We start from the raw sequence: 27,873 nt of genomic DNA, 5'->3' as shown, positions 1-27,873 counted from the left end.
TTGTGATGTTTTCCTGGTAGTTGGTTGTGTGTATGTTGTAACGTTGTTGTGGTGTTCTCCAGGTAGATGGTTGTGTGTATGTTGTTGTAACATTGTGATGTTCTCCAGGTAGTTGGTTGTGTGTATGTTGTAACATTGTGATGTTCTCCTGGTAGTTGGTTGTGTGTATGTTGTAACATTGTGATGTTCTTCAGGTAGTTGGTTGTGTGTATGTTGTAATGTGGTGGTGTTCTCCAGGTAGTTGGTTGTGTGTATGTTGTAACATTGTGATGTTCTCCAGGTAGTTGGTTGTGTGTATGTTGTAACATTGTGATGTTCTCCAGGTAGTTGGTTGTGTGTATGTTGTAACATTTTGATGTTCTCCAGGTAGTTGGTTGTGTGTATGTTGTAATGTGGCGGTGTTCTCCAGGTAGTTGGTTGTGTGTATGTTGTAACATTGTGATGTTCTCCAGGTAGTTGGTTGTGTGTATGGTGTAACATTGTGGTGGTGTTCTCCTGGTAGTTGTTGTAACGTTGTTGTGGTGTTCTCCAGGTAGATGGTTGTGTGTATGTTGTTGTAACGTGGTGGTGTTCTCCTGGTAGTTGGTTGTGTGTATGTTGTTGTAACATTGTGATGTTCTCCTGGTAGTTGGTTGTGTGTATGTTGTTGTAACATTGTGATGTTCTCCTGGTAGTTGGTTGTGTGTATGTTGTAACGTTGTTGTGGTGTTCTCCAGCTAGTTGGTTGTGTGTATGTTGTAACATGGTGGTGTTCTCCAGGTAGTTGGTTGTGTGTATGTTGTAACATTGTGGTGTTGTTTTCCAGGTAGTTGGTTGTGTGGAGGTTGTAACATTGTGGTGGTGTACTCCAGGTAGATGGTTGTGTGTATGTTGTAACATTGTGGTGGTGTACTCCAGGTAGATGATTGTGTGTATGTTGTAACGTTGTGATGTTCTCCAGGTAGTTGGTTGTGTGTATGTTGTAACATGGTGGTGGTGTTCTCCAGGTAGTTGGTTGTGTGTGTGGTGTAACATGGTGGTGGTGTTCTCCAGGTAGATGGTTGTGTGTATGTTGTAACATTGTGGTGGTGTACTCCAGGTAGTTGGTTGTGTGTATGTTGTAACGTGGTGGTGTTCTCCAGGTAGTTGGTTGTGTGTATGTTGTTGTAACATTGTGATGTTTTCCTGGTAGTTGGTTGTGTGTATGTTGTAACGTTGTTGTGGTGTTCTCCAGGTAGATGGTTGTGTGTATGTTGTAACGTTGTGGTGGTGTTCTCCAGGTAGTTGGTTGTGTGTATGTTGTAACGTTGTGGTGGTGTTCTCCAGGTAGATGGTTGTGTGTATGTTCTAACGTTGTTGTGGTGTTCTCCACGTAGATGGTTGTGTGTGTGTTGTAACATTGTGGTGGTGTTCTCCAGGTAGATGGTTGTGTGTATGTTGTAACATGGTGGTGGTGTTCTCCTGGTAGTTGGTTGTGTGTATGGTGTAACATTGTGGTGGTGTTCTCCTGGTAGTTGTTGTAACGTTGTTGTGGTGTTCTCCAGGTAGATGGTTGTGTGTATGTTGTTGTAACGTGGTGGTGTTCTCCTGGTAGTTGGTTGTGTGTATGTTGTTGTAACATTGTGATGTTCTCCAGGTAGTTGGTTGTGTGTATGTTGTAACATTGTGATGTTCTCCTGGTAGTTGGTTGTGTGTATGTTGTAACATTGTTGTGGTGTTCTCCAGGTAGTTGGTTGTGTGTATGTTGTAACATTGTGATGTTCTCCTGGTAGTTGGTTGTGTGTATGTTGTAACAATGTGGTGGTGTTCTCCAGGTAGTTGGTTGTGTGTATGTTGTTGTAACGTGGTGGGGTTCTCCTGGTAGTTGGTTGTGTGTATGTTGTTGTAACATTGTGATGTTTTCCTGGTAGTTGGTTGTGTGTATGTTGTAACATTGTTGTGGTGTTCTCCAGGTAGATGGTTGTGTGTATGTTGTTGTAACGTGGTGGGGTTCTCCTGGTAGTTGGTTGTGTGTATGTTGTTGTAACATTGTGATGTTTTCCTGGTAGTTGGTTGTGTGTATGTTGTAACATTGTTGTGGTGTTCTCCAGGTAGATGGTTGTGTGTATGTTGTTGTAACGTGGTGGTGTTCTCCTGGTAGTTGGTTGTGTGTATGTTGTTGTAACATTGTGATGTTCTCCAGGTAGTTGGTTGTGTGTATGTTGTTGTAACATTGTGATGTTCTCCAGGTAGTTGGTTGTGTGTATGTTGTAACATTGTGATGTTCTCCTGGTAGTTGGTTGTGTGTATGTTGTAACATTGTGATGTTCTTCAGGTAGTTGGTTGTGTGTATGTTGTAATGTGGTGGTGTTCTCCAGGTAGATGGTTGTGTGTATGTTGTAACATGGTGGTGTTCTCCTGGTAGTTGGTTGTGTGTATGGTGTAACATGGTGGTGGTGTACTCCAGGTAGATGGTTGTGTGTATGGTGTAACATGGTGGTGGTGTTCTCCAGGTAGTTGGTTGTGTGTATGTTGTAACGTTGTGGTGTTGTTTTCCAGGTAGATGGTTTTGTGTATGTTGTAACATTGTGGTGGTGTACTCCAGGTAGTTGGTTGTGTGTATGTTGTAACGTTGTTGTGGTGTTCTCCAGGTAGTTGGTTGTGTGTGTGTTGTAACGTTGTTGTGGTGTTCTCCAGGTAGTTGGTTGTGTGTATGTTGTAACATTGTGGTGGTGTTCTCCAGGTAGATGGTTGTGTGTATGTTGTAACATTGTGGTGGTGTTCTCCAGGTAGTTGGTTGTGTGTATGTTGTAACATTGTGGTGGTGTTCTCCTGGTAGTTTGTTGTGTGTATGTTGTAACGTTGTGGTGGTGTTCTCCAGGTAGTTATTGTAACGTTGTTGTGGTGTTCTCCAGGTAGATGGTTGTGTGTATGTTGTTGTAACGTGGTGGGGTTCTCCTGGTAGTTGGTTGTGTGTATGTTGTTGTAACATTGTGATGTTTTCCTGGTAGTTGGTTGTGTGTATGTTGTAACGTTGTTGTGGTGTTCTCCAGGTAGATGGTTGTGTGTATGTTGTAACGTTGTGGTGGTGTTCTCCAGGTAGTTGGTTGTGTGTATGTTGTAACGTTGTGGTGGTGTTCTCCAGGTAGATGGTTGTGTGTATGTTGTAACGTTGTTGTGGTGTTCTCCAGGTAGATGGTTGTGTGTATGTTGTAACATTGTGGTGGTGTTCTCCAGGTAGTTGGTTGTGTGTATGTTGTAACATTGTGGTGGTGTTCTCCAGGTAGATGGTTGTGTGTATGTTGTAACATGGTGGTGGTGTTCTCCAGGTAGTTGGTTGTGTGTATGTTGTAACATTGTGGTGGTGTTCTCCAGGTAGATGGTTGTGTGTATGTTGTAACATGGTGGTGTCGTTCTCCAGGTAGATGGTTGTGTGTATGTTGTAACATTGTGGTGGTGTTCTCCAGGTAGATGGTTGTGTGTATGTTGTAACATGGTGGTGGTGTTCTCCAGGTAGTTGGTTGTGTGTATGTTGTAACATGGTGGTGGTGTTCTCCTGGTAGTTGGTTGTGTGTATGGTGTAACATTGTGGTGGTGTTCTCCTGGTAGTTGTTGTAACGTTGTTGTGGTGTTCTCCAGGTAGATGGTTGTGTGTATGTTGTTGTAACATTGTGATGTTCTCCTGGTAGTTGGTTGTGTGTATGTTGTAACATTGTGATGTTCTTCAGGTAGTTGGTTGTGTGTATGTTGTAATGTGGTGGTGTTCTCCAGGTAGTTGGTTGTGTGTATGTTGTAACGTTGTGATGTTCTCCAGGTAGTTGGTTGTGTGTATGTTGTAACATTGTGATGTTCTCCTGGTAGTTGGTTGTGTGTATGTTGTAACATTGTGATGTTCTCCAGGTAGTTGGTTGTGTGTATGTTGTAATGTGGTGGTGTTCTCCAGGTAGTTGGTTGTGTGTATGTTGTAACATTGTGATGTTCTCCAGGTAGTTGGTTGTGTGTATGTTGTAACATTGTGATGTTCTCCAGGTAGTTGGTTGTGTGTATGTTGTAATGTGGTGGTGTTCTCCAGGTAGTTGGTTGTGTGTATGTTGTAACATGGTGGTGTTCTCCTGGTAGTTGGTTGTGTGTATGTTGTTGTAACATTGTGGTGTTCTCCTGGTAGTTGTTGTAACGTTGTTGTGGTGTTCTCCAGGTAGTTGGTTGTGTGTATGTTGTTGTAACATTGTGATGTTCTCCTGGTAGTTTGTTGTGTGTATGTTGTTGTAACATTGTGATGTTCTCCTGGTAGTTGGTTGTGTGTATGTTGTAACGTTGTTGTGGTGTTCTCCAGGTAGTTGGTTGTGTGTATGTTGTAACATGGTGGTGTTCTCCAGGTAGTTGGTTGTGTGTATGTTGTAACATTGTGGTGTTGTTTTCCAGGTAGTTGGTTGTGTGGAGGTTGTAACATTGTGGTGGTGTACTCCAGGTAGATGGTTGTGTGTATGTTGTAACATTGTGGTGGTGTTCTCCAGGTAGATGATTGTGTGTATGTTGTAACGTTGTGGTGTTCTCCAGGTAGTTGTTGTAATGTGGTGGTGTTCTCCTGGTAGTTGGTTGTGTGTATGTTGTTGTAACATTGTGATGTTTTCCTGGTAGTTGGTTGTGTGTATGTTGTAACATTGTGGTGGTGTACTCCAGGTAGTTGGTTGTGTGTGTGTTGTAACATTGTGGTGGTGTTCTCCAGGTAGTTGGTTGTGTGTATGTTGTAACATGGTGGTGGTGTTCTCCAGGTAGATGGTTGTGTGTATGTTGTAACGTTGTTGTGGTGTTCTCCAGGTAGATGGTTGTGTGTATGTTGTAACGTTGTTGTGGTGTTCTCCAGGTAGTTGGTTGTGTGTATGTTGTAACATGGTGGTGTTCTCCAGGTAGATGGTTGTGTGTATGTTGTAACATGGTGGTGGTGTTCTCCTGGTAGTTGGTTGTGTGTATGTTGTAACATGGTGGTGGTGTTCTCCAGGTAGATGGTTGTGTGTATGTTGTAACATTGTGGTGGTGTACTCCAGGTAGTTGGTTGTGTGTATGTTGTAACGTGGTGGTGTTCTCCAGGTAGTTGGTTGTGTGTATGTTGTAACGTTGTTGTGGTGTTCTCCAGGTAGTTGGTTGTGTGTATGTTGTAACATTGTGGTGGTGTTCTCCAGGTAGTTGGTTGTGTGTATGTTGTAACATTGTGGTGGTGTTCTCCAGGTAGTTGGTTGTGTGTATGTTGTAACGTTGTGGTGGTGTTCTCCTGGTAGTTTGTTGTGTGTATGTTGTAACGTTGTGGTGGTGTTCTCCAGGTAGTTCTTGTAACGTTGTTGTGGTGTTCTCCAGGTAGATGGTTGTGTGTATGTTGTTGTAACGTGGTGGGGTTCTCCTGGTAGTTGGTTGTGTGTATGTTGTTGTAACATTGTGATGTTTTCCTGGTAGTTGGTTGTGTGTATGTTGTAACGTTGTTGTGGTGTTCTCCAGGTAGATGGTTGTGTGTATGTTGTTGTAACATTGTGATGTTCTCCAGGTAGTTGGTTGTGTGTATGTTGTAACATTGTGATGTTCTCCTGGTAGTTGGTTGTGTGTATGTTGTAACATTGTGATGTTCTTCAGGTAGTTGGTTGTGTGTATGTTGTAATGTGGTGGTGTTCTCCAGGTAGTTGGTTGTGTGTATGTTGTAACATTGTGATGTTCTCCAGGTAGTTGGTTGTGTGTATGTTGTAACATTGTGATGTTCTCCAGGTAGTTGGTTGTGTGTATGTTGTAACATTTTGATGTTCTCCAGGTAGTTGGTTGTGTGTATGTTGTAATGTGGCGGTGTTCTCCAGGTAGTTGGTTGTGTGTATGTTGTAACATTGTGATGTTCTCCAGGTAGTTGGTTGTGTGTATGGTGTAACATTTTGGTGGTGTTCTCCTGGTAGTTGTTGTAACGTTGTTGTGGTGTTCTCCAGGTAGATGGTTGTGTGTATGTTGTTGTAACGTGGTGGTGTTCTCCTGGTAGTTGGTTGTGTGTATGTTGTTGTAACATTGTGATGTTCTCCTGGTAGTTGGTTGTGTGTATGTTGTTGTAACATTGTGATGTTCTCCTGGTAGTTGGTTGTGTGTATGTTGTAACGTTGTTGTGGTGTTCTCCAGCTAGTTGGTTGTGTGTATGTTGTAACATGGTGGTGTTCTCCAGGTAGTTGGTTGTGTGTATGTTGTAACATTGTGGTGTTGTTCTCCAGCTAGTTGGTTGTGTGTATGTTGTAACATGGTGGTGTTCTCCAGGTAGTTGGTTGTGTGTATGTTGTAACATTGTGGTGTTGTTTTCCAGGTAGTTGGTTGTGTGGAGGTTGTAACATTGTGGTGGTGTACTCCAGGTAGATGGTTGTGTGTATGTTGTAACATTGTGGTGGTGTACTCCAGGTAGATGATTGTGTGTATGTTGTAACGTTGTGATGTTCTCCAGGTAGTTGGTTGTGTGTATGTTGTAACATGGTGGTGGTGTTCTCCAGGTAGTTGTTGTAATGTGGTGTTCTCCAGGTAGATGGTTGTGTGTATGTTGTTGTAACGTTGTGGTGTTTTCCAGGTAGTTGGTTGTGTGTATGTTGTTGTAACGTGGTGGTGTTTTCCAGGTAGTTGGTTGTGTGTATGTTGTTGTAACGTTGTGGTGTTCTCCAGGTAGTTGGTTGTGTGTATGTTGTAACATGGTGGTGGTGTTCTCCAGGTAGTTGGTTGGTTGTATGTTGTAACATGGTGGTGGTGTTCTCCAGGTAGTTGGTTGTGTTAATGTTGTAACATTGTGATGTTCTCCAGGTAGTTGGTTGTGTGTATGTTGTAACATGGTGGTGGTGTTCTCCAGGTAGTTGGTTGTGTGTATGTTGTAACATTGTGATGTTCTCCAGGTAGTTGGTTGTGTGTATGTTGTAACATTGTGATGTTCTCCAGGTAGTTGGTTGTGTGTATGTTGTAACATTGTGATGTTCTCCAGGTAGTTGGTTGTGTGTATGTTGTAACATTGTGATATTCTCCAGGTAGTTGGTTGTGTGTATGTTGTAATGTGGTGGTGTTCTCCTGGTAGTTGGTTGTGTGTATGTTGTAACATTGTGATGTTCTCCAGGTAGTTGGTTGTGTGTATGTTGTAATTTGGTGGTGTTCTCCAGGTAGTTGGTTGTGTGTATGTTGTAACATTGATGTTCTCCAGGTAGTTGGTTGTGTGTATGTTGTAACATTGTGATGTTCTCCAGGTAGTTGGTTGTGTGTATGTTGTAATGTGGTGGTGTTCTCCTGGTAGTTGGTTGTGTGTATGTTGTAACATTGTGATGTTCTCCAGGTAGTTGGTTGTGTGTATGTTGTAACATTGTGATATTCTCCAGGTAGTTGGTTGTGTGTATGTTGTAATGTGGTGGTGTTCTCCTGGTAGTTGGTTGTGTGTATGTTGTAACATTGTGATGTTCTCCAGGTAGTTGGTTGTGTGTATGTTGTAATTTGGTGGTGTTCTCCAGGTAGTTGGTTGTGTGTATGTTGTAACATTGATGTTCTCCAGGTAGTTGGTTGTGTGTATGTTGTAACATTGTGATGTTCTCCAGGTAGTTGGTTGTGTGTATGTTGTAATGTGTTGGTGTTCTCCAGGTAGATGGTTGTGTGTATGTTGTAACATTGTGATGTTCTCCAGGAGTTGGTTGTGTGTATGTTGTAATGTGGTGGTGTTCTCCAGGTAGTTGGTTGTGTGTATGTTGTAATGTGGTGGTGGTGTTCTCCAGGTAGTTGGTTGTGTGTATGTTGTAACATTGTGGTGGTGTTCTCCTGGTAGTTGGTTGTGTGTATGTTGTAACATGGTGGTGTTCTCCAGGTAGATGGTTGTGTGTGTGTTGTAACATTGTTGTGGTGTTATCCAGGTAGTTGGTTGTGTGTATGTTGTAACATGGTGGTGGTGTTCTTCAGGTAGTTGGTTGTGTGTATGTTGTAACATGGTGGTGGTGTTCTCCAGGTAGTTGGTTGTGTGTATGTTGTAACATTGTGGTAGTGTTCTCCAGGTAGTTGGTTGTGTGTATGTTGTAACATTGTGGTGGTGTTCTCCAGGTAGTTGGTTGTGTGTATGTTGTAACATGGTGGTGGTGTTCTCAAGGTAGTTGGTTGTGTGTATGTTGTAACGTTGTGGTGGTGTTCTCCAGGTAGTTGGTTGTGTGTATGTTGTAACGTTGTGGTGGTGTTCTCCAGGTAGTTGGTTGTGTGTATGTTGTAACATTGTGGTAGTGTTCTCCAGGTAGTTGGTTGTGTGTATGTTGTAACATTGTGGTGGTGTTCTCCAGGTAGTTGGTTGTGTGTATGTTGTAACATGGTGGTGGTGTTCTCAAGGTAGTTGGTTGTGTGTATGTTGTAACGTTGTGGTGGTGTTCTCCAGGTAGTTGGTTGTGTGTATGTTGTAACGTTGTGGTGGTGTTCTCCAGGTAGTTGGTTGTGTGTATGTTGTAACATGGTGGTGTTCTCCTGGTAGTTGGTTGTGTGTATGTTGTAACATTGTGGTGGTGTTCTCCAGGTAGATGGTTGTGTGTATGTTGTAACATTGTGGTGTTGTTTTCCAGGTAGATGGTTGTGTGTATGTTGTTACGTTGTGGTGTTCTCCAGGTAGTTGGTTGGTTGTATGTTGTAACATGGTGGTGGTGTTCTACAGGTAGTTGGTTGTGTGTATGTTGTAACATGGTGGTGGTGTTCTCCAGGTAGATGGTTGTGTGTATGTTGTAACGTTGTGGTGTTGTTTTCCAGGTAGATGGTTGTGTGTATGTTGTAACATTGTGGTGGTGTACTCCAGGTAGATGGTTGTGTGTATGTTGTAACATTGTGGTGGTGTTCTCCAGGTAGATGGTTGTGTGTATGTTGTTGTAACGTTGTGGTGTTTTCCAGGTAGTTTGTTGTGTGTATGTTGTTGTAACGTTGTGGTGTTTTCCAGGTAGTTGGTTGTGTGTATGTTGTTGTAACGTTGTCGTGTTCTCCAGGTAGTTGGTTTGTTGTATGTTGTAACATGGGGGTGGTGTTCTCCAGGTAGTTGGTTGTGTGTATGTTGTAATGTGGTGGTGTTCTCCAGGTAGTTGGTTGTGTGTATGTTGTAACATGGTGGTGGTGTTCTCCAGGTAGTTGGTTGGTTGTATGTTGTAACATGGTGGTGGTGTTCTCCAGGTAGTTGGTTGGTTGTATGTTGTAACATGGTGGTGATGTTCTCCAGGTAGTTGGTTGTGTGTATGTTGTAACATTGTGATGTTCTCCAGGTAGTTGGTTGTGTGTATGTTGTAACATGGTGGTGGTGTTCTCCAGGTAGATGGTTGTGTGTGTGTTGTAACATTGTTGTGGTGTTCTCCAGGTAGTTGGTTGTGTGTATGTTGTAACATGGTGGTGTTCTCCAGGTAGATGGTTGTGTGTGTGTTGTAACATTGTTGTGGTGTTCTCCAGGTAGATGGTTGTGTGTATGTTGTAACATGGTGGTGGTGTTCTCCAGGTAGATGGTTGTGTGTGTGTTGTAACATTGTTGTGGTGTTCTCCAGGTAGTTGGTTGTGTGTATGTTGTAACATGGTGGTGGTGTTCTCCAGGTAGTTGGTTGTGTGTATGTTGTAACATTGTGGTGGTGTTCTCCAGGTAGATGGTTGTGTGTATGTTGTAACATTGTTGTGGTGTTCTCCGGGTAGATGGTTGTGTGTATGTTGTAACATTGTGGTGGTGTTCTCCAGGTAGATGGTTGTGTGTATGTTGTAACATTGTGGTGGTGTTCTCCAGGTAGTTGGTTGTGTGTATGTTGTAACGTTGTGGTGGTGTTCTCCAGGTAGTTTGTTGTGTGTATGTTGTAACATGGTGGTGGTGTTCTCCAGGTAGTTGGTTGTGTGTATGTTGTAACATGGTGGTGTTCTCCAGGTAGTTGGTTGTGTGTATGTTGTAACGTGGTGGTGTTCTCCAGGTAGTTGGTTGTGTGTATGTTGTAACGTTGTGGTGTTCTCCAGGTAGTTGTTGTAATGTGGTGGTGTTCTCCAGGTAGATGGTTGTGTGTATGTTGTTTTAACGTTGTGGTGTTTTCCAGGTAGTTGGTTGTGTGTATGTTGTTGTAACGTGGTGGTGTTTTCCAGGTTGTTGGTTGTGTGTATGTTGTTGTAACGTTGTGGTGTTCTCCAGGTAGTTGGTTGTGTGTATGTTGTAACATGGTGGTGGTGTTCTCCAGGTAGTTGGTTGGTTGTATGTTGTAACATGGTGGTGGTGTTCTCCAGGTAGTTGGTTGTGTGTATGTTGTAACATTGTGATGTTCTCCAGGTAGTTGGTTGTGTGTATGTTGTAACATTGATGTTCTCCAGGTAGTTGGTTGTGTGTATGTTGTAACATTGTGATGTTCTCCAGGTAGTTGGTTGTGTGTATGTTGTAACATTGTGATGTTCTCCAGGTAGTTGGTTGTGTGTATGTTGTAATGTGGTGGTGTTCTCCAGGTAGTTGGTTGTGTGTATGGTGTAACATTGTGGTGGTGTTCTCCAGGTAGTTGGTTTTGTGTATGTTGTAACATTGTGGTGGTGTTCTCCAGGTACTTGGTTGTGTGTATGTTGTAACATGGTGGTGGTGTTCTACAGGTAGTTGGTTGTGTGTATGTTGTAACATTGTGATGTTCTCCAGGAGTTGGTTGTGTGTATGTTGTAATGTGGTGGTGTTCTCCAGGTAGTTGGTTGTGTGTATGTTGTAATGTGGTGGTGTTCTCCAGGTAGTTGGTTGTGTGTATGTTGTAATGTGGTGGTGTTCTCCAGGTAGTTGGTTGTGTGTATGTTGTAACATGGTGGTGGTGTTCTCCAGGTAGTTGGTTGTGTGTATGTTGTAACATGGTGGTGGTGTTCTCCAGGTAGTTGGTTGTGTGTATGTTGTAACATGGTGGTGTTCTCCAGGTAGATGGTTGTGTGTGTGTTGTAACATTGTTGTGGTGTTCTCCAGGTAGATGGTTGTGTGTATGTTGTAACATGGTGGTGGTGTTCTCCAGGTAGATGGTTGTGTGTGTGTTGTAACATTGTTGTGGTGTTCTCCAGGTAGTTGGTTGTGTGTATGTTGTAACATGGTGGTGGTGTTCTCCAGGTAGTTGGTTGTGTGTATGTTGTACCATTGTGGTGGTGTTCTTCAGGTAGATGGTTGTGTGTATGTTGTAACATTGTTGTGGTGTTCTCCAGGTAGATGGTTGTGTGTATGTTGTAACATTGTGGTGGTGTTCTTCAGGTAGATGGTTGTGTGTATGTTGTAACATTGTTGTGGTGTTCTCCAGGTAGATGGTTGTGTGTATGGTGTAACATGGTGGTGGTGTTCTCCAGGTAGTTGGTTGTGTGTATGTTGTAACATTGTGATGTTCTCCTGGTAGTTGGTTGTGTGTATGTTGTTGTAACATTGTGATGTTCTCCTGGTAGTTGGTTGTGTGTATGGTGTAACATGGTGGTGGTGTTCTCCAGGTAGATGGTTGTGTGTATGTTGTAACATGGTGGTGGTGTTCTCCAGGTAGTTGGTTGTGTGTATGGTGTAACATGGTGGTGGTGTTCTCCAGGTAGTTGGTTGTGTGTATGTTGTAACATGGTGGTGTTCTCCAGGTAGATGGTTGTGTGTATGTTGTAACATTGTGGTGGTGTTCTCCAGGTAGTTGGTTGTGTGTATGTTGTAACATGGTGGTGGTGTTCTCCAGGTAGTTGGTTGTGTGTATGTTGTAACATTGTGGTGGTGTTCTCCAGGTAGTTGGTTGTGTGTATGTTGTAACATTGTGGTGGTGTTCTCCAGGTAGTTGGTTGTGTGTATGTTGTAACATTGTGGTGGTGTTCTCCAGGTAGTTGGTTGTGTGTATGTTGTAACGTTGTGGTGGTGTTCTCCAGGTAGTTGGTTTTGTGTATGTTGTAACATTGTGGTGTTCTCCAGGTAGTTGGTTGTGTTTATGTTGTAACATGGTGGTGGTGTACTCCAGGTAGTTGGTTGTGTTTATGTTGTAACATGGTGGTGGTGTTTTCCAGGTAGATGGTTTTGTGTATGTTGTAACATTGTGGTGGTGTTCTCCAGGTAGTTGGTTGTGTGTATGTTGTAACATTGTGGTGTTCTCCAGGTAGATGGTTGTGTGTATGTTGTAACATGGTGGTGGTGTTCTCCAGGTAGTTGGTTGTGTGTATGTTGTAACATGGTGGTGGTGTTCTCCAGGTAGTTGGTTGTGTTTATGTTGTAACATGGTGGTGGTGTTCTCCAGATCTCCAGGTGCCGGTGACTGAACCAGACATCAACAACCGGCTGGAGTCTCTGTGTCTGAGTATGACGGAACACGCTCTGGGAGGTAAGAGCACCACAACTACCATGAACACATACACCTCAGTTACTACTGCACTTTGTCAATACTCACACACTACTGTATCAATCTGCTGTACCCCTTGGTTTATACAAACGTGTGCTCGCACACACACACAAACATAGAGATTCACACACACTTTCTCTCTCTCACACACACACACACACACACTCCCTCACTACACTCCAGTACTTTACTACTTTGTCTCCACAGCATATACACATGCACAGAAAAAAACAGACACAACTTTGGAATTCCAGCCAATCAAATAGTATTTGAACCCACGTTTGCCTGTAGCCAGGGTGTGACTTCACAATGAATCCACACGTATTGCGAGGAGGAGACGGGAAGGGAGCTGGATAAATGCAGTAACCGTTCCCATTATAAGTGGAGTTTAGCTTTGAATAAAGGGGCTGAGGTTTTTTTTCTCCCTGGCCGCACCAGCGCAGAGACAGTGGCCCTCAGTGCTCGGCGCGGAGCTGGGGTGGACAAGCAGCGCTTTGTGTGTGTGTGTGTATATTTTTGCGTGGACAGTCCCAGAGTAGAGGTGGGAAGCGGAGGAATGCCAGTCTCAGACAGGACCCTTCCTCTCTGCTGTACCCCTACGCCCCTTCTCCTCTCTGAAACATACTGAATGGACAGAATAGAAATTATAAGGAAAGTACTCATGGTGAATGGAATGCCCCTGAGCCGTTCTTTACAGAGTAAGTGATGTCCATTAGAAAGCTCTGACATGCTCAAATACAGCAATACCACGTCCAGCTCTAATAATGATCAAACTCTCTCTCTTCTTTTGACCAATTTGACAGAAAGTTGCCAAGTCATTTCCCTAATTGGCATGCTTCCAGCCCCTAACCTTCTAGGCTGTTCTGTAGATCTGAAAGGATGTATATCCAATACGGTGAAAGTTTCGTCTAGCCTATCAGAGGGAAAGGTGGAGTTATTAGCATTTTGCTTACTTGCGCCGAGTGTAAGGGTGCCTATATATGACTTTAATGCAAGTCTATTCCTTTTATAGTGCACTACTTTTGACCAGTGTAGTGTACTATATAGGGTGCCATTTGGGATGCAACCCCATGTCATGAGACCCTGGGCCACACACAGGAACTCCAGTAATAGTAAGTCTTTATGAAACCGCTTGTAGGTAATGCACCCTGGTCTATAGGGTGCATTATGATACATAGGATTTATATAGTGCATTTCTAAAGCCCGAAGACCCAAAGAAAGTCCATCATGGGTCTCTGACCTCCCCCAGTGACTGCCTCTGGTTTCTGGTACTGCTGGTCACACACGCATTTGCTGTGTAGAAGCACATCCAGCACGTATACCCAGCGCGACTAGTGCTACAGTACCGCAAAGCACATACCTCTGATGAATGTAGTAATGAGTTTTCAGCTGACTCACCGCTCACTCTGTCTGAACCACTGGGATCATGTCCCAAATGACCCCCTATTGTCTTTATAGTGCACTCCTTTTGACCATTGACCTGGTCAAAAGTAGTGCACTATGTAGGGTATAGGGTGCCATTTGGTCCTCTGTTTGTCCAGCCAGGCAAGATGCAACCGTTGTTTTTTTGTCTTTGAAACATTCCATCTGTATTTGTCCAGTTGTGTTATTCTCACTCCTATGTGATGGTTTGTCCCGTGTCCCTCGATTCTGTGTGTCTAGATGGAGTCGACCGCACATCCACCATCTGAGAGGAGGACCTGAAGGAGACCAGGAGAGACTGAGCTGGTCCCAGGAGGCTCGCCGAACACCCAAAGTCCCCCTACCCACACCCCCCCCCCACCCCACCTGCCCATCAGGCGCCCCCACGGCCAATGGGAGAGGTCAACCGGGGGGGTGGGCCAGCTCCAAATCACTCCAAGATTAGCCAGTCTGTGAAAAACTGCTAACACCGCAGCAAATTGGCATGTTACCATCTCGACAAAACGCAGCTATGCCCCAGCACCCTCATAAGAATCTGGGCTTCAGTGACAGATAAGATAGGCAGTACAGACTCCTCTCCTCACAGTGTCGCCCGCAGTATAACTATCCACAACAGTGCACTCTGCCGGGCTGTGGGAGATATACTGTAGTATCACTTGGGTCGGCATCAGCCAACAACCGAATGGCCCTGGGGTCTGTTAAAATGGGGGGGGTTGTGCATTATGGGTACTGTAGTACATCGTGTTACAGAGTTCCAGACTCTGTTCCCTTCTCTACCCTCAGTCCCAGTTACAGACCAGTAACACAATTCCCACACCAGTTCACACCAGTCAGCATTTCTCCCGGTGTCACTGAGCCAAAAACAAACAAGCCAAGTAAACAATGTGCAACACTTTGTAAGAGAAGCCTTGGCTTTTCCTCCCACTGTTTGGGAGAGTTTTAAGGAGGCCATTCTTCAAAAGGCTTGGGAGAACCCTATGCTCTGAATAGGTGACAGAAAAAAAGCATTTATACATGTATGTATTGTTTACACAAGATGCTACTATCAAGGGTACCCAAACATTTATACATTTCAGGTATGAATATTATCTCTTGATATTTTTTTTTATAACTTTTTGTAAAGCAGTGACATACTACCCATACTAGTCGCTTTATAGACTAACGTCTCACAGTAGCTATCACTATTACCACGGACTTATTCATTGTTTCGTTTTTTTTTGCTTTTTGTTCCTTTACCAGGAGCCAAACTGTGTGAAAGAGAACGCTAAAAAGAGAGAGGGATGCGGCGGAGGTGTGTAGAAGGAAAAGAGAGGCATGAGGAGAGATGGGAGGAGGGGAAATGAAAGTGGAGAGACACAGGATGGTCTCGGCTAAGTGATTTGGAAGGAGAAGAGGACTTTAGCCATGATGGATTCATGTCAGGGGCAGGGACTTTGATTTGAAACAAGACAGAGGAAAATAGCCTAGCAGAGTTACGGTAAAGTTCAGGGTAAACTCAACTTTTACACCGGCCAATGACATATTATATATACAATACTGTGTAGATGATGTTAATGTTGTAAAAATATATATGTTTTACCTTTATTTAACTGGTTAAGTCAGTTCAGAACAAATTCTTATTTTCAATGAAGGCCTAGGAACACTGGGTTAACTGCCTTGTTCAGGGGCAGAACAACAGATTTTTACCTTGTCAGCTCGGGGATTTGAACCTGCAACATTTCGGTTACTAGCCCAACGCTCTAACCACTAGGCTACCCTGACTATTGTAGCTGGAAAAAGCTGATTTTTAATGGAATATCTACATAGGTGTACAGAAGCCCATTATCAGCAACCATCACTCCTGTGTTCCAATGGCACGTTGTGTTAGCTAATCCAAGTTTATCATTTCAAAAGGCTAATTGATCATTAGAAAACCCTTTTGCAATTATGTTAGCGCAGCTGAAAACTGTTGTTCTGATTAAAGAAGCAATACAACTGGCCTTCTTTAGACTAGTTGAGTATCTGGAGCATCAGTATTTGTGGGTTCGATTACAGGCTCAAAATGGCCAGAAACAAAGAACTTTCTTCTGAAACTCGTCAGTCTATTCTTGTTCTGAGAAATTGCCAAGAAACTGAAGATCTCGTACAACGCTGTGTACTACTCCCTTCACAGAACAGCGCAAACTGGCTCTAACCAGAATAGAAAGAGGAGTGGGGGCCCCGGTGCACAACTGAGCAAGAGGACAGGTACATTAGAGTGTCTAGTTCGAGAGACAGACGCCTCACAAGTCCTCAACTGGCAGCTTCATTAAATAGTACCCGCAAACACCAGTCTCAACGTCAACAGTGAAGAGGCGACTCCGGGATGCTGGCCTTCTAGGCAGAGTTCCTCTGTCCAGTGTCTGTGTTCTTTTGCCCATCTTAATCTTTTCTTTTTATTATCCAGTCTGAGATATGGCTTTTTCTTTGCAACTCTGCCTAGAAGACCAGCATCCCGGAGTCGCCTCTTCACTGTTGATGTTGAGACTGGTGTTTTTATCGGGTACTATTTAATGAAGCCGCCAGTTGAGAACTTGTGAGGCCTTTCCAGCTACAATATTCATTTACAACATTAACAATGTCTACACTGTATTTCTGATCAATTTGATGATATTTTAATGGACAAAAAAATGTGCTCTTCTTTCAAGAACAAGGACATTTCTAAATGACCCCAAACTTTTGAACGGTAGTGTGTATGTATTTATTTATTTTTATTTTAGCCTTTGTACCTGCAGACTATGCATTGAAAGTTGCTGTTCATTTGCTTGGGCTTTGTCTGGAGCGAAGTTCCTGTAACAGGTGCACAACGTTGTGTGACCTAGTCTATAATTAGGGCTAGTCAGTGTGGGTCTGGAGTATTTTCAATGGGTCTTGTTGTGAACTAGAATGAGGATCACTTGTTTGTTTTCAGTCCAGGGTAGATGATATAGCGCTGCATGTTGTATGCTATATGCTCCCAATCTTACTAGGAAGTAAAAGACGGTCAAAGATGTTCTGAATCGAGGAGGAAGGAGAGAATGCTAACCAGGGATCTATACAGAGGACAGGAGAATCAGGAGGTAGCCATAGTGAATGAGAAGGTTGCTGAGGAGGTTTCCTTTCCCTCGAGCAGCATAGCAAGGGTTTAAAAGTAGTTTTACTCCCCGAGATTGCTCTCTTTTTAGTACTTACCTCCACCTGGTGGCCAAAAGCAGTTACCGACAGCCAGGCACTTTGATTTCTTGTTGTTTTTTAGTCTTTATATGTATCCTCTGTTCGTTGTTATCTGCATGACAGACTATAAGGGTAGGTTAATGTTAAAATAAGCTCTTAAAAGTTTAGTTATAACAGTTTGGCTCTGTATGGGTTTTTTGTGCATGGAAGGTCATGCTGATGTTTTTTGCCTGAATGGGCATCCTGGTTGGTTTTTCCCAAGTTGGATTCAATTTGGAGCCATTCAAAATGGTGTTTTTGTGAGGGTTATTTTGTTTAAAAAAATGTTATTCTTAAAAAGTCTTGTTTTCTTGTTCTGCACTTGGTGCCGTGCTATTTTACTACAGCTAATCCATCAATAACAATTCCAATAGGTGCAGCAATAGAAATGCCAAGTATGTGCCATAGACCGTCCTCAGTGGGGAGAAGCAAAGGTTTGGAAAGGGAAAGTTCCGGGTTTTGCAGTTCAGAGAAAGGGAGGTGAACTCGAGTAGTGAGATGAAACAAGCTTCGTGCCAAATGCACCCTTTCTCTGCCACAAGAACTACAGCCCACTCCCCTAGTGCACATTGAACTGAAGTTCTTAGACTGAACCATATTGTCAAAAGGTAAGGTTGACGACTGACGACCTCACCCCGTCAAACCTGTAACCTGTTATTGACAAAATGTCACTGACTTTTCAGTCAGCCAAACGTCACTGCTGCAGGAAGTGTGCTCACTAAAAAACGCATTGGCCTTAACTGGGAAGGTGAATGGTGCATGAATTGGCATGGACCCTTTTGTGGCATGGCTTGGAAAATATTTAGTGGCAGCATACAGTATGCATTGTTACACCGATGCAACGTGCATCAGTGGATACACAGTACATGGTAGTTAGAGCCACTTGTCACTGCCATGTGAATCAATACTATTATCAGATTCAAATCATTATTTATTATTGATTTTTTTTTTCTATTACTGTTGCGGAGTTGATTATTGTATTCATTTAGATGTATTATTTAAAGTACCATATGTATTAACTTACTATGGCTGGTGACCATAAGTACATCTCAAATAATAGTTATTCTTCTTTTGAACTACATTATAATCGCAAATTGTTGTCTTTGATAGTGGAGGAAAGACACACAACCGGTGTCTTCTTGGGATTTGTGTGTTTTTTTTTTCTGACGCTTTGTGAAATGCTTATTATATCCTGGTTGGCCAAATGACTGAATACTGCGTGTGCTCTTTTATAGAAATGTTACACCTCGATGCTCTGTTCGCAAAGTTCCCTTTTTGATCCAGCCACCAGCAAAACAAACTGGATACGAGGGCGACAACCCTTTTGACACATTGCCAAGAGACGTGGTTCATCTGGGGTTATTTGTGTGGGATAAGGCCCTTGCTACTTTGTCGGCTAATAGACTTTGGCTATGAGTATTGAAGGTCCAGGGCTAGCCATATGGGAATGGCCGACCAGTGCCTACTAAGCTAACCACCACCTGTGTGGTTCTTGATGACATCACAGTGGAAGGCTAAGCTAAGTAGCCCATCCATAAGATTGGCAACAACTGCAGGGCAGGGGATAGAGCATGCTAGGTTGGGATGTACACACTCACAAGTGCCCATGAGGTTGTGTGTTTGCATGTAGTGTACACTACAGTATGTGCCTATGAGAGAGTGATGAGGCAGTAAACAGAAGAGGAGTCAATGTCGTTCATATATTACTGCAGCCGTGGATCAGACTTTGACTCCTCCGGAAGCTACTCAGAGTTGTATTTTTTTTATTTTCCAAAGTGCATCCAAACTCTATAGGGCTCCTCCCCTCTGAGATGAGAGAGAGCTGCTGTACACACTGCAGTATTAACAGTTAGATGATAATATTCCAAATATATTCTTTTTCTTTTTAGTGTAAATGAAGACTTGACGCTTTCTTTCTTTTTTTTTACTCTGTTTTTTTTTGTCGTAGACGCTGCACATTAGTTAAATATCGCTTAATTATTCGATGGCGAGGTTTTTTTGGGGGGGGGGGGTGAATACTCAATCATCCACTGTAACAAAGGTTCTACCACGTTACTGTGCTTTTCATTTGTTTTGTTTTTGTTATCAAAGAGCCAATATCCTGTATTGACTGCAGGCTTACATATATATTTTAAAAAATTGTTTATGTTTAAGAATAAAACTCAACAGCCCCCCCTCCAAAAAGAAGAGGGGGGGGGGGAGTCATTTTAGAAATGCATGCACAAGGCTGGGAAGTCATATTTTGAATAACAAATGGCAGTGCCTTTTTTGTACTCGAGACATTTACCCCAAATGTAAATTATTTTCTATGGACTTTAGAAAATGGTAACAGTATTACATGAAGCAACCCAGTTAGAGCTGTGTTGACAGTTACAATGGTGGCATCCTCCAAACTGCATACGAGCTCCTCTAGGACACTTTGAAACTTGTCTTGTTGCTGTCGCGTTTTCAGACAAAAACAATATGGAAGCCTTGTGTTGTCAGCATATTTTTTGGTTTCTGTACTCTAGGTACTTTTCAATGCTGATATGAAGTTATGAATTGTACCTGTCTGTACAACAAACCGATGTATATGTTGCGTGTGAGAAAGAGTGTGCATGCGCGTCATGCTGTAACTGTAAAATACATCTTCTCCAAATGTACCAGAAATGCTGCGACATGACATGGCCCGATCCAATGGAGGCTGCTGTTATTCGGCCCTGATGCCCGGCCAAAAGCCTGTCTCAGGTTCTGTGTTCCTGTAACTTGGCTACTTGCGTCGGGCAGGGTTTGGCTAGTGAGCGGAAGTGTAGATGGTCATCTGTCCTGTTCTACATGGATCTATGGAGAGTCCTCTGTGTAAATGTATTTGCGTGTTTGTTTTTGTCTATGGGAGAGTGGTTGCCATGTAGTCAGAATGGGAGAGCTGTTAAGTGTGTGAGTGAAAGATACTGAATGTTTTGTTTTGTGGCGTCTGTGTTAAAATGCTTGACGTCTTTGTGATAACCACAGACAAAAAAAAAAGTATTAAAGAATAACTTGTAAAATTGTCTGGATTATTTCTTGAAAGCGATACGTCTTGCATTCTGGGAGGTCACACCATAGCAGGAGACGATTTTACTGGCTACTCATCCAAAAATTCCACGAATCAGAGGAGCTGAAGCACATTCATAAAACCTGTTGCCAAGAGACGGGTTCCAGTTATGGAGGGTACCGCTCTTCACAACACCAGCTAAAAAAGCTGAATCATTCTCTCCCAAAAAATCCCTGCACCCCCATAGCAAGTGAACACAATGTTCTGTTATCTGGGTGTCTTATGCTGCGTTCGTAGCCAAGTGGGAGGTGGGAATTTACGAGTTTGATGCATACGTGTGCTTTGAACTCGTTGAGAAACGCTGATTGGCTAATGGCCAACAAGCTGTGTAAACCATAAACTAAGGGCTCTATTCAATCACATCCGCATAGTGGTTTTGACAGCGTGAGGGGGAACTGAGAATGTGTTCAAAAACCATGAACAAATATATAAATGCATCATGCTCAAAGATTTTACTGAGTTACAGTTCATATAAGGATTTCAGGCAATTGAAATAAATTCATTAGGTCCTAATCTATGGATTTCACATAGCAGGGGTGCAGCCATGAGTGGGCATAGGTCCACCCATTTGGGAGCCAGGCCCACCCACTGGGGGACCAGTCCAGCCAATCAAAATGAGTTTTTCCCCACAAGGGCTTTATTACAGACACAAATAGTCCTCATGCTGTTTAATATCACACACCTATCAGGTGGATGGATTATCTTAAAGGAGAATTGTTCACTAACAGGGATGTAAAGAAATTTGTGCACAACATGAGAGAAACAAGTTTTTGGTTCATATGGCACATTTCTGTGATCTTATTTCAGCTCATGAAACGGGATCACATGTTGTGTTTATATTTTTGTCCAGTATACTGTATATATGGGGCTCCCGAGTGGCGCACTGCATCTTAGTGCTAGAGGTGTCACTACAGACTCTGATTCCATTCCAGCCTGTATCACAACCGGCCATAATTGGGAGTCCCATAGGGCGATGCACTAATGGCCCAGCGTCGTCCGGGTTTGGCCGTCATTGTAAATAATAATTGATTCTTGACTGACTTGCCAAGTTTAATAAAGGTTAAATAAAATAAATATTGCTTTTCATAAATAATGTTTTGTTGCATTTAACTGCCCGAAAATTGCATTAGAGGTAATTTCCTTAGTAGGTGATGTCAGAGGTCAGCAGGTGGAAGCAGTAGGAGCACAGGATGATAGACGAGTTCCCCACTAGTAATTATAAGTTGGAAGGCCATTCAAGTGTTTTTTTCCCCAGTCGTATTTTGTAAATTCCCACTTGGTTACCAACACAGCATTAAGCACAGTATATATTATGCTAGCATCCTGTGATCACAACCAGTTATTTTCATTATTTAGACCAGTCTAAAAATGTGAGCCCAAATCAGAATGTGGACGAGATCAGGACAGGCATGTTACCACCAGGTATAAACAGGGCTTTACAAAGAAGAGCACAGTACCCATGTTCCTAGTTCACACATACAGATTTATTTTCCTTTGTTGAAAACTCTTTCAAATGAACACAGTAAGAAGTGTAATGTAAACGACAGTAGTGAAGGAACCCAAAGAACAAATCCTTCTAAAGAAGGCCACAGAGACGATGCAGGAGCTGTCTGACTGCCTAGCGCTCATATACTCCAACCCCCGACACACACACACACACACACACACTGAACCCCAATGACCAAATCATATTAGTTAAAACCTCCCCATTTCAATATGAGTATTATATATTTCCAATCAATTAAAAAATATACCGCTCATCAGAATATATGTTCCTTGCTACTATACCTATTTATCCTAACACTGTACATCATTTTCATATAGGTTACTATATTTTAATATCCCTAATTTGCTGAGTTAATACATGAAATTGCATACATACAATATATGTGACGTAGCAAAGAGGGATGTGCTGTACTCTGTAAACGGCGGCATATTTTTTACATTTGAAAAGGTACACTACAATTCTGAAACATTTATACACTGACATACGTAGATATTTAGAAGTGTAAAACATAATTGACGTTAGAAGGGTAAGAGAGTAAAACGTGAGCAGATTCCTTTGCGTCTAGTCTCTTCAAAGTCATCCGCGGAAGTGAACTCTACGCATCAAGCGAAAAATCAGTAAGGCAGAAGGACAGCAGAATATATACTGGGCTGGCCTTCAACGCACACAAACAAATACCCACGCACATAGGCCTACACGACTTACAGAGAGATACAAAGGGGTGCCCAATAGAAATCCTCTGAATGGCGAAATGCCCACTTGGAGGATACAGAGAAAGCAGACTATATCAGTCACACGTCTGTGAATCTGTACTATCGTGACATTTTCAACAAATAACTACAATAGTGAGTGAGACTATTAGCGAATAATGTAGGGTGTCCATATTAAGACAGGGTGACCTAAAGTGAACACTTTTTAGTCCCATCTGATCATCCTTCGTTGCACTAGCCAGTTATCGTCCAGTCACTTTAACTGCACCCTTGGAAACCTTGGTCCTTTGGTTATAGAACAAATGCAAAACTAACAGCGACATTACCTCACATAATTTGAACACCACAGTTAATTATGGATTAGACCCTTTTTTCCCCAATTTTCGCCTAAAATGACATACCCAAATCTAACTACCTGTAGCTCAGGACCTGAAGCAAGAATATGCATAGTCTTGATACCATTTGAAAGGAAACACTTTGAAGTTTGTGGAAATGTGAAATTAATGTATGAGAATATAACACATTAGATCTGGTAAAAGATAATACAAAGAAAAAAACATGCGTTTTTTTGGTCCATCATCTTTGAAATGCAAGAAAAAGGCCAATATATGGAATCTAGGCACAATTTAGATTTCGGCCAATACATGGCAGCAGTGTATGTGCAAAGTTTTAAACTGATTCAATGAACCATTGCATTTCTGTTCAAAATGTTGTATCAAGTCTGCCCAAATGTGCCTAATTGGTTTATTAATACATTTTCAAGTTCCTAACTGTGCACTCTCCTCAAACAATAGCATGGTATTCTTTCACTGTAATAGCTACCGTAAATTGGACAGTGCAGTTAGATTAACAAGAATTTAAGCTTTCTGCCCATATCAGATATGTCTATATCCTGGAAATTGTTACTTGTTACTTACAACCTCATGCGAATCACATTAGCCTACGTTAGCTCAACCGTCCCGCGGGGGGGACCGATCCTGTGTAGGATATTATTCAGTAACCTTCAGAAAGCCATCATTGTTAGTTCCCCCAAGTTGCAGGGTGCAGTATATTGTATTTAAAGCAGTGGCTACCAAATTTAAAAGCGAGCATTTTGCTCTCCTTCCTTTACTAGTTAAAGATAATTACAGTAGACCAGGACTGAGCCTTGTAACCGGCTGACAGGTTGACCAAAGTGTTGATTGTTTGACGAATGGGTTTGATGCATTTGGCTTGAGTGGGAATATGATGCCATGTGAAAAGGGCACTTTTACTTTTGAAGAGGTTTGGCTCAAGGCAAGTTTAAATGCATACCATTAGTAAATTGTCTTAGGTCTCTCTTTATGTAGTGTTGTGTCATCTCTCTTGTCGTGATGTGTGTTTTGTCTTGTGTTTATATATTTAAAATATATTTATTTTTATCCAAGCCCCTGTCCCCGCAGGAGGTCTTTTGCCTTTTGATAGGCCGTCATTGTAAATAAGAATTTGTTCTTAACTGACTTGCCTAGTTAAATAAAGGGTCAATAAAATAAAAAGTTAAAACTGACATATGGTCCTACTGGGCCTAGCTTACTTTGGATAAAGATATCTTGCAAAAATATATCAGGAAAGAAGTAAAGAATATAACAATGCTTCTAAAAAAAAACATTGATTTTAATGTTAGGATGTTTCTACGTAGGTGTAAGTATCTTTGTCGTACTTGGAGGTTCGATCTAATGAAAAGTTACTTATTTTCTTTTTTTACAGGATCAAAGTCCTTTAAATTAAGCAACCATAAGAAACACTAATCATTGATCCAAACTATTCCTTTTTAGGTTAAGCCAGCCACCTGACAGACACCATTTAGTAAGACTGTCATGTCCTAGGTTGTCAAGACTGGCAAGACTGTCATGTCCTAGGTTCTGGCCTTTCTAGGGAGTTTTTCCTAGCCACCGTGCTTCTACACCTGCATTGCTTGCTGTTTGGGGTTTTAAGCTGGGTTTCTGTACAGCACTTTGATATATCAGCTGATGTAAGAGGGGCTATATAAATACATTTGATTTTGATTTGAAACACACACAAGACAGCTATGTCATGTGACCATGTGATGTGTGTGATTATTTGGAAGGGAGTGGAGGGATAGACACACACACACACACTCTCTGCAAGCCCGGACTCTAGGCTTCGTACCAAAACTGCTGTGTGGACTGCTCTAGCTCCAGGCAGACAACAGGGAGAGAGGTCTGCGCTGCGCTGGGCTGGGCAGCAGGTTCGTGGGCCAGCCGTCCCTCTCAGTTCCTGATTAGGGTGAGGAACTCGTCCCGTGTCTTGGGGTCCTCCCGGAACACCCCCAGCATGGTGCTGGTCACAGTCTTGCTGTTCATCTTCTGCACCCCCCTCATCACCATGCACATGTGACTGCATGCAGGAAGAAAGGCATCATTATCCATTACTGTTATAGTTATTAGATTTGGGAGTATGGGACATGTTCTGTTAATGACACATTGAAGATTGTCCAGATATGGCCTCTCCCTTTATCTTTGGTTTCATTTGTGCATGTTTCTGTTTTGACTGCTTTGATTGCATCATTCTAAAAAGTCAATAAGGTACTTTTACCTATGGGGGTACACCTAAATGGACAGAAATATTGTCCAGAAATGAACACATTGAACAGAAAGAGCACACCTTGTGCGCAAAAGCATATTGTTTTCCTAAGGATTTGTGAGATCATGTATTAATATTCATTTATGCGTATGCACCATCCAGCCTACATTCCAGAAAAAAAATTGACAAACGATTAGCAACAAATTCCATAGTGTATCTTTTAATGTCTGTCTGTATGGGCCTGGTAATATCAGTGGTGAGTGTAAAAACAAAAAAAAAGGGAGAAAGAGACATACGTTGCCTCGATGACGACGCCCACCCCGGCAGGCTGCAGAGCTTCAGTGATCGCCACTGCGATTTGTTTGGTCAACCGCTCTTGAACTGAAAGAGAACAGACGGATCAACAAGGTCCAAGTAAGAGAACGTCAAAGAGAGCAAAGTCAAACCTCTGACACCATCGCCCATGACATGGTAGGTTCATGGCAGGTTATTGGTAAGGTGTGTTCTAAGGTTCCAAGAACAGCACTGTTACGAGTCAACCAACTGACTCAAAAAAATAATCGCATTTTAATGGAATTACTCAAATATGTCGTTACTGTAGTAATTACAGTGTAAGTGTACAGGTATAAGAACAACTAAATGTAAAGTGTTACATAAAACACACAAAAGCTCTAGGTGCAGCTCATTGTATTGTCTGTCAACTATCAAGTGTATGAATTGATTATTAAAACGTATGGAAGTACCTTGCAGTCGACGGCTGTAGATTTCAACAATCCTGGGGAGAGATGAGGGGAAAAGGCAGGATGAAATACTTCCATTACATGGGAAAACCCAAGTGGCACAGAGAGGCTTACATAGACAAAGAGGGATTAGACATTCTTCAGGGACAGAGTGGAGGCTTGAGAGAGACATGGGAGCTCTTCACAACAGAGGTCTCATTTTACAGTGTCAGTCAAATAGGTTGTTTTGTATCGGTTCGGACAGGTTGAAGTTCCTAAGAGATTGTGCTTTTACAAGTGGGTTGGTATGCTGTTGTAATGTGTGTGTTTAAAGAGTAGACAACAAATCCATCACAGCAATGATTATGCAGAATTTGTGCACACACAATGACTGAGAAATTGGATGATCTATCTACAATAGGAGTTTATCTGCTACAGTGTCTCTTCAGAACCAATAATAACTTTGTGATTTTTTTATGTATATGGTGGTAAGAAACTGCTTTTTACATTTTATTGAGAATATTCTGCAATTAGTCTTTGAGTAAAATAAGCCCCAAGTCAACATTCACCACAGGCCTGTCGGTAAACTTTCCAAATGTCGACAAAACAAAATACATTAGACATGGTGGGATCTTTTTGTGTCTGTAAAATTATATTTATGAGCCAATATTGATATGAGATGGTATGTTTGTGTGGTCCTCATACTATGACTCAGGAAAATATGCAGTTTTAGGCTACAGATGAAATACTTCACTGGGGGTTGAAAGTGCACAGTGATGAGCGTGATGCGTGATGCTCATTTCCAACAACTATCAAGGGTCTTATTCTGATGACATGATTGATGCTTGGCTGCCGTTTGACAAATCAAAATAATCTTGCTCTTTTGTCCATAATAATCTCATCGTGTAGGCTACACCCGCACTGTATCCGTGATGAAGCTGTTGGCTGGAGCGCACGTCCCAAGACCTGAGCAGGCACAATCACTATACAGTACAACTTTTTTTGCGACAAAAAGTACCGAGTATATTACATTTTTTATTCAGTACATGGCTATTTAAGAGCAAAAGGTATTATTATAATTTTTTACATTTTAGTCATTTAGCAGACACTCTTAACCAGATTGATTTACAGTAGTCAGTACAGACATTATTCTGACTTTTTCCCATTTTCTTTTTATGTGCACCACATCGTCACGCACAGGCTTTTATCTGCAACAAGTCAATTTGATGGAAACATCTCTGGTGAGAAAATGCGCATATTGTTTTTATGTAGATTTTTTTAAATATTTGCATGAAAATCTTTCGCCAATTGGTTCGAAACTTAGCTACTAATACTGAGAACAAGTTGCACGTTCCAATCACCAGTGAGTCAACGTGAGTAGGCGAGGGGCGAGTCACGCTAGCCTCGTTATAGTATGACATCCCTTCCACTTTGACCCAATGCTCTTTTCCAAACATGACCTCTCCTATCGCTGTAGCTCTGTCACTCTGCGCAGCAAAATGCCACAGAAGAAGAGGATTACGAAGACTTTTAAAATGGGCAGATGCATCGATATGAAGGTATAAAGGTGTTGCATCCATCTCAAAGAAGCTCATTCGTTTTTTGGGGGGGATGCAAAACCAAACTGAGTTCACTTCATAGAGGCCTATAACTCAAGTGTAAAAAAAAGTACTGCAGGTGTAGGACAGCCCAGCCCCCCATGTGACTCTTTACACTCCATTCAATAATTCCCTAGTGCTGTTTTAGGAAGTCAGTCTTCTCTGCATAATCTCACCAACCCCCTCTTGTCTCACCTCTAAGAAGCAGAGGTTCTGCTGTCTTTATACCCTGTAGGTCTGACATCTGATTGGAAGTTAAGTCAACAGTACTGGTCAACAACTCCAATTTTGAAGCCAAACAACTCAGATGTTATAAAGGGGTCTCAGATTCATTGTCTCTTCCTGACCTGTGCTGGGGAGATACTCTTTCTTTCTTTCTTTCTTTCTTTCTTTCCTCTCTCTACCCCATGGACTCTTGGGGCATGGCCTTTCAGGCTATGACTTACTGTATCTCTCTCCCACTCTGATCATGCCTAGAATAATGTTTTGTAATGCGTGTTAATGCTTTCTAACTTAAGCTTTATGCCTTGTACAGTATATGATTTCAGTCATTTTACAAAGTAATTAAATGCACTTGTATTTAGAATTCTATTCTCAGACATTTCTTGATTGTCTATTACTGTACCTCAACTTTAGTCTCTTGCATACTGCTAAGTCATCTTTATTTTAATAGGCTAATTACATAGTCGTCGCATGTGAGGTATATATGATTTTTAAATTATTTGTTTAAATTGAACCTTTGTTTAACTAGGCAAGTCAGTTAGGAACAAATTCTTATTTACAATAACAGCCTA

The 27,873-nt window shown here is 42.1% G+C and overlaps 2 protein-coding genes across 7 annotated transcripts in view; one reads left to right on the top strand and one right to left on the bottom strand.

The window, feature by feature from the left end:
* LOC129812526 (protein Smaug homolog 1-like) overlaps positions 1-19,938 on the top strand; it is a 116,445-nt gene extending 96,507 nt beyond the window's left edge. For all 6 annotated transcript variants that reach the window (XM_055864155.1, XM_055864152.1, XM_055864153.1 and 3 more), the window contains 2 exons: positions 12,177-12,260; positions 13,941-19,938. In XM_055864155.1, coding sequence (XP_055720130.1) covers positions 12,177-12,260; positions 13,941-13,969 — 113 coding nt within the window. In that variant the 3' untranslated portion in view covers positions 13,970-19,938. The remainder of the gene's footprint in view (positions 1-12,176; positions 12,261-13,940) is intronic.
* A 1,507-nt stretch (positions 19,939-21,445) lies between these two features.
* The window catches only part of LOC129812525 (GTP cyclohydrolase 1), a 40,270-nt gene continuing 33,842 nt past the window's right edge, over positions 21,446-27,873 (bottom strand). Inside the window, exons 4-6 of the mRNA XM_055864149.1 lie at positions 25,506-25,537; positions 25,059-25,143; positions 21,446-24,576 (exon numbers count right to left, since the gene is read on the bottom strand). Coding sequence (XP_055720124.1) covers positions 24,450-24,576; positions 25,059-25,143; positions 25,506-25,537 — 244 coding nt within the window. The 3' untranslated portion in view covers positions 21,446-24,449. The remainder of the gene's footprint in view (positions 24,577-25,058; positions 25,144-25,505; positions 25,538-27,873) is intronic.

The sequence above is a fragment of the Salvelinus fontinalis genome, chromosome 16 (assembly GCF_029448725.1).
Source record: "Salvelinus fontinalis isolate EN_2023a chromosome 16, ASM2944872v1, whole genome shotgun sequence".
Classification (NCBI taxonomy): Eukaryota; Metazoa; Chordata; class Actinopteri; order Salmoniformes; family Salmonidae; genus Salvelinus; species Salvelinus fontinalis.
Note: the sequence above shows the minus strand (reverse complement) of the source record. Positions and strands in the feature narration are given on the sequence as shown.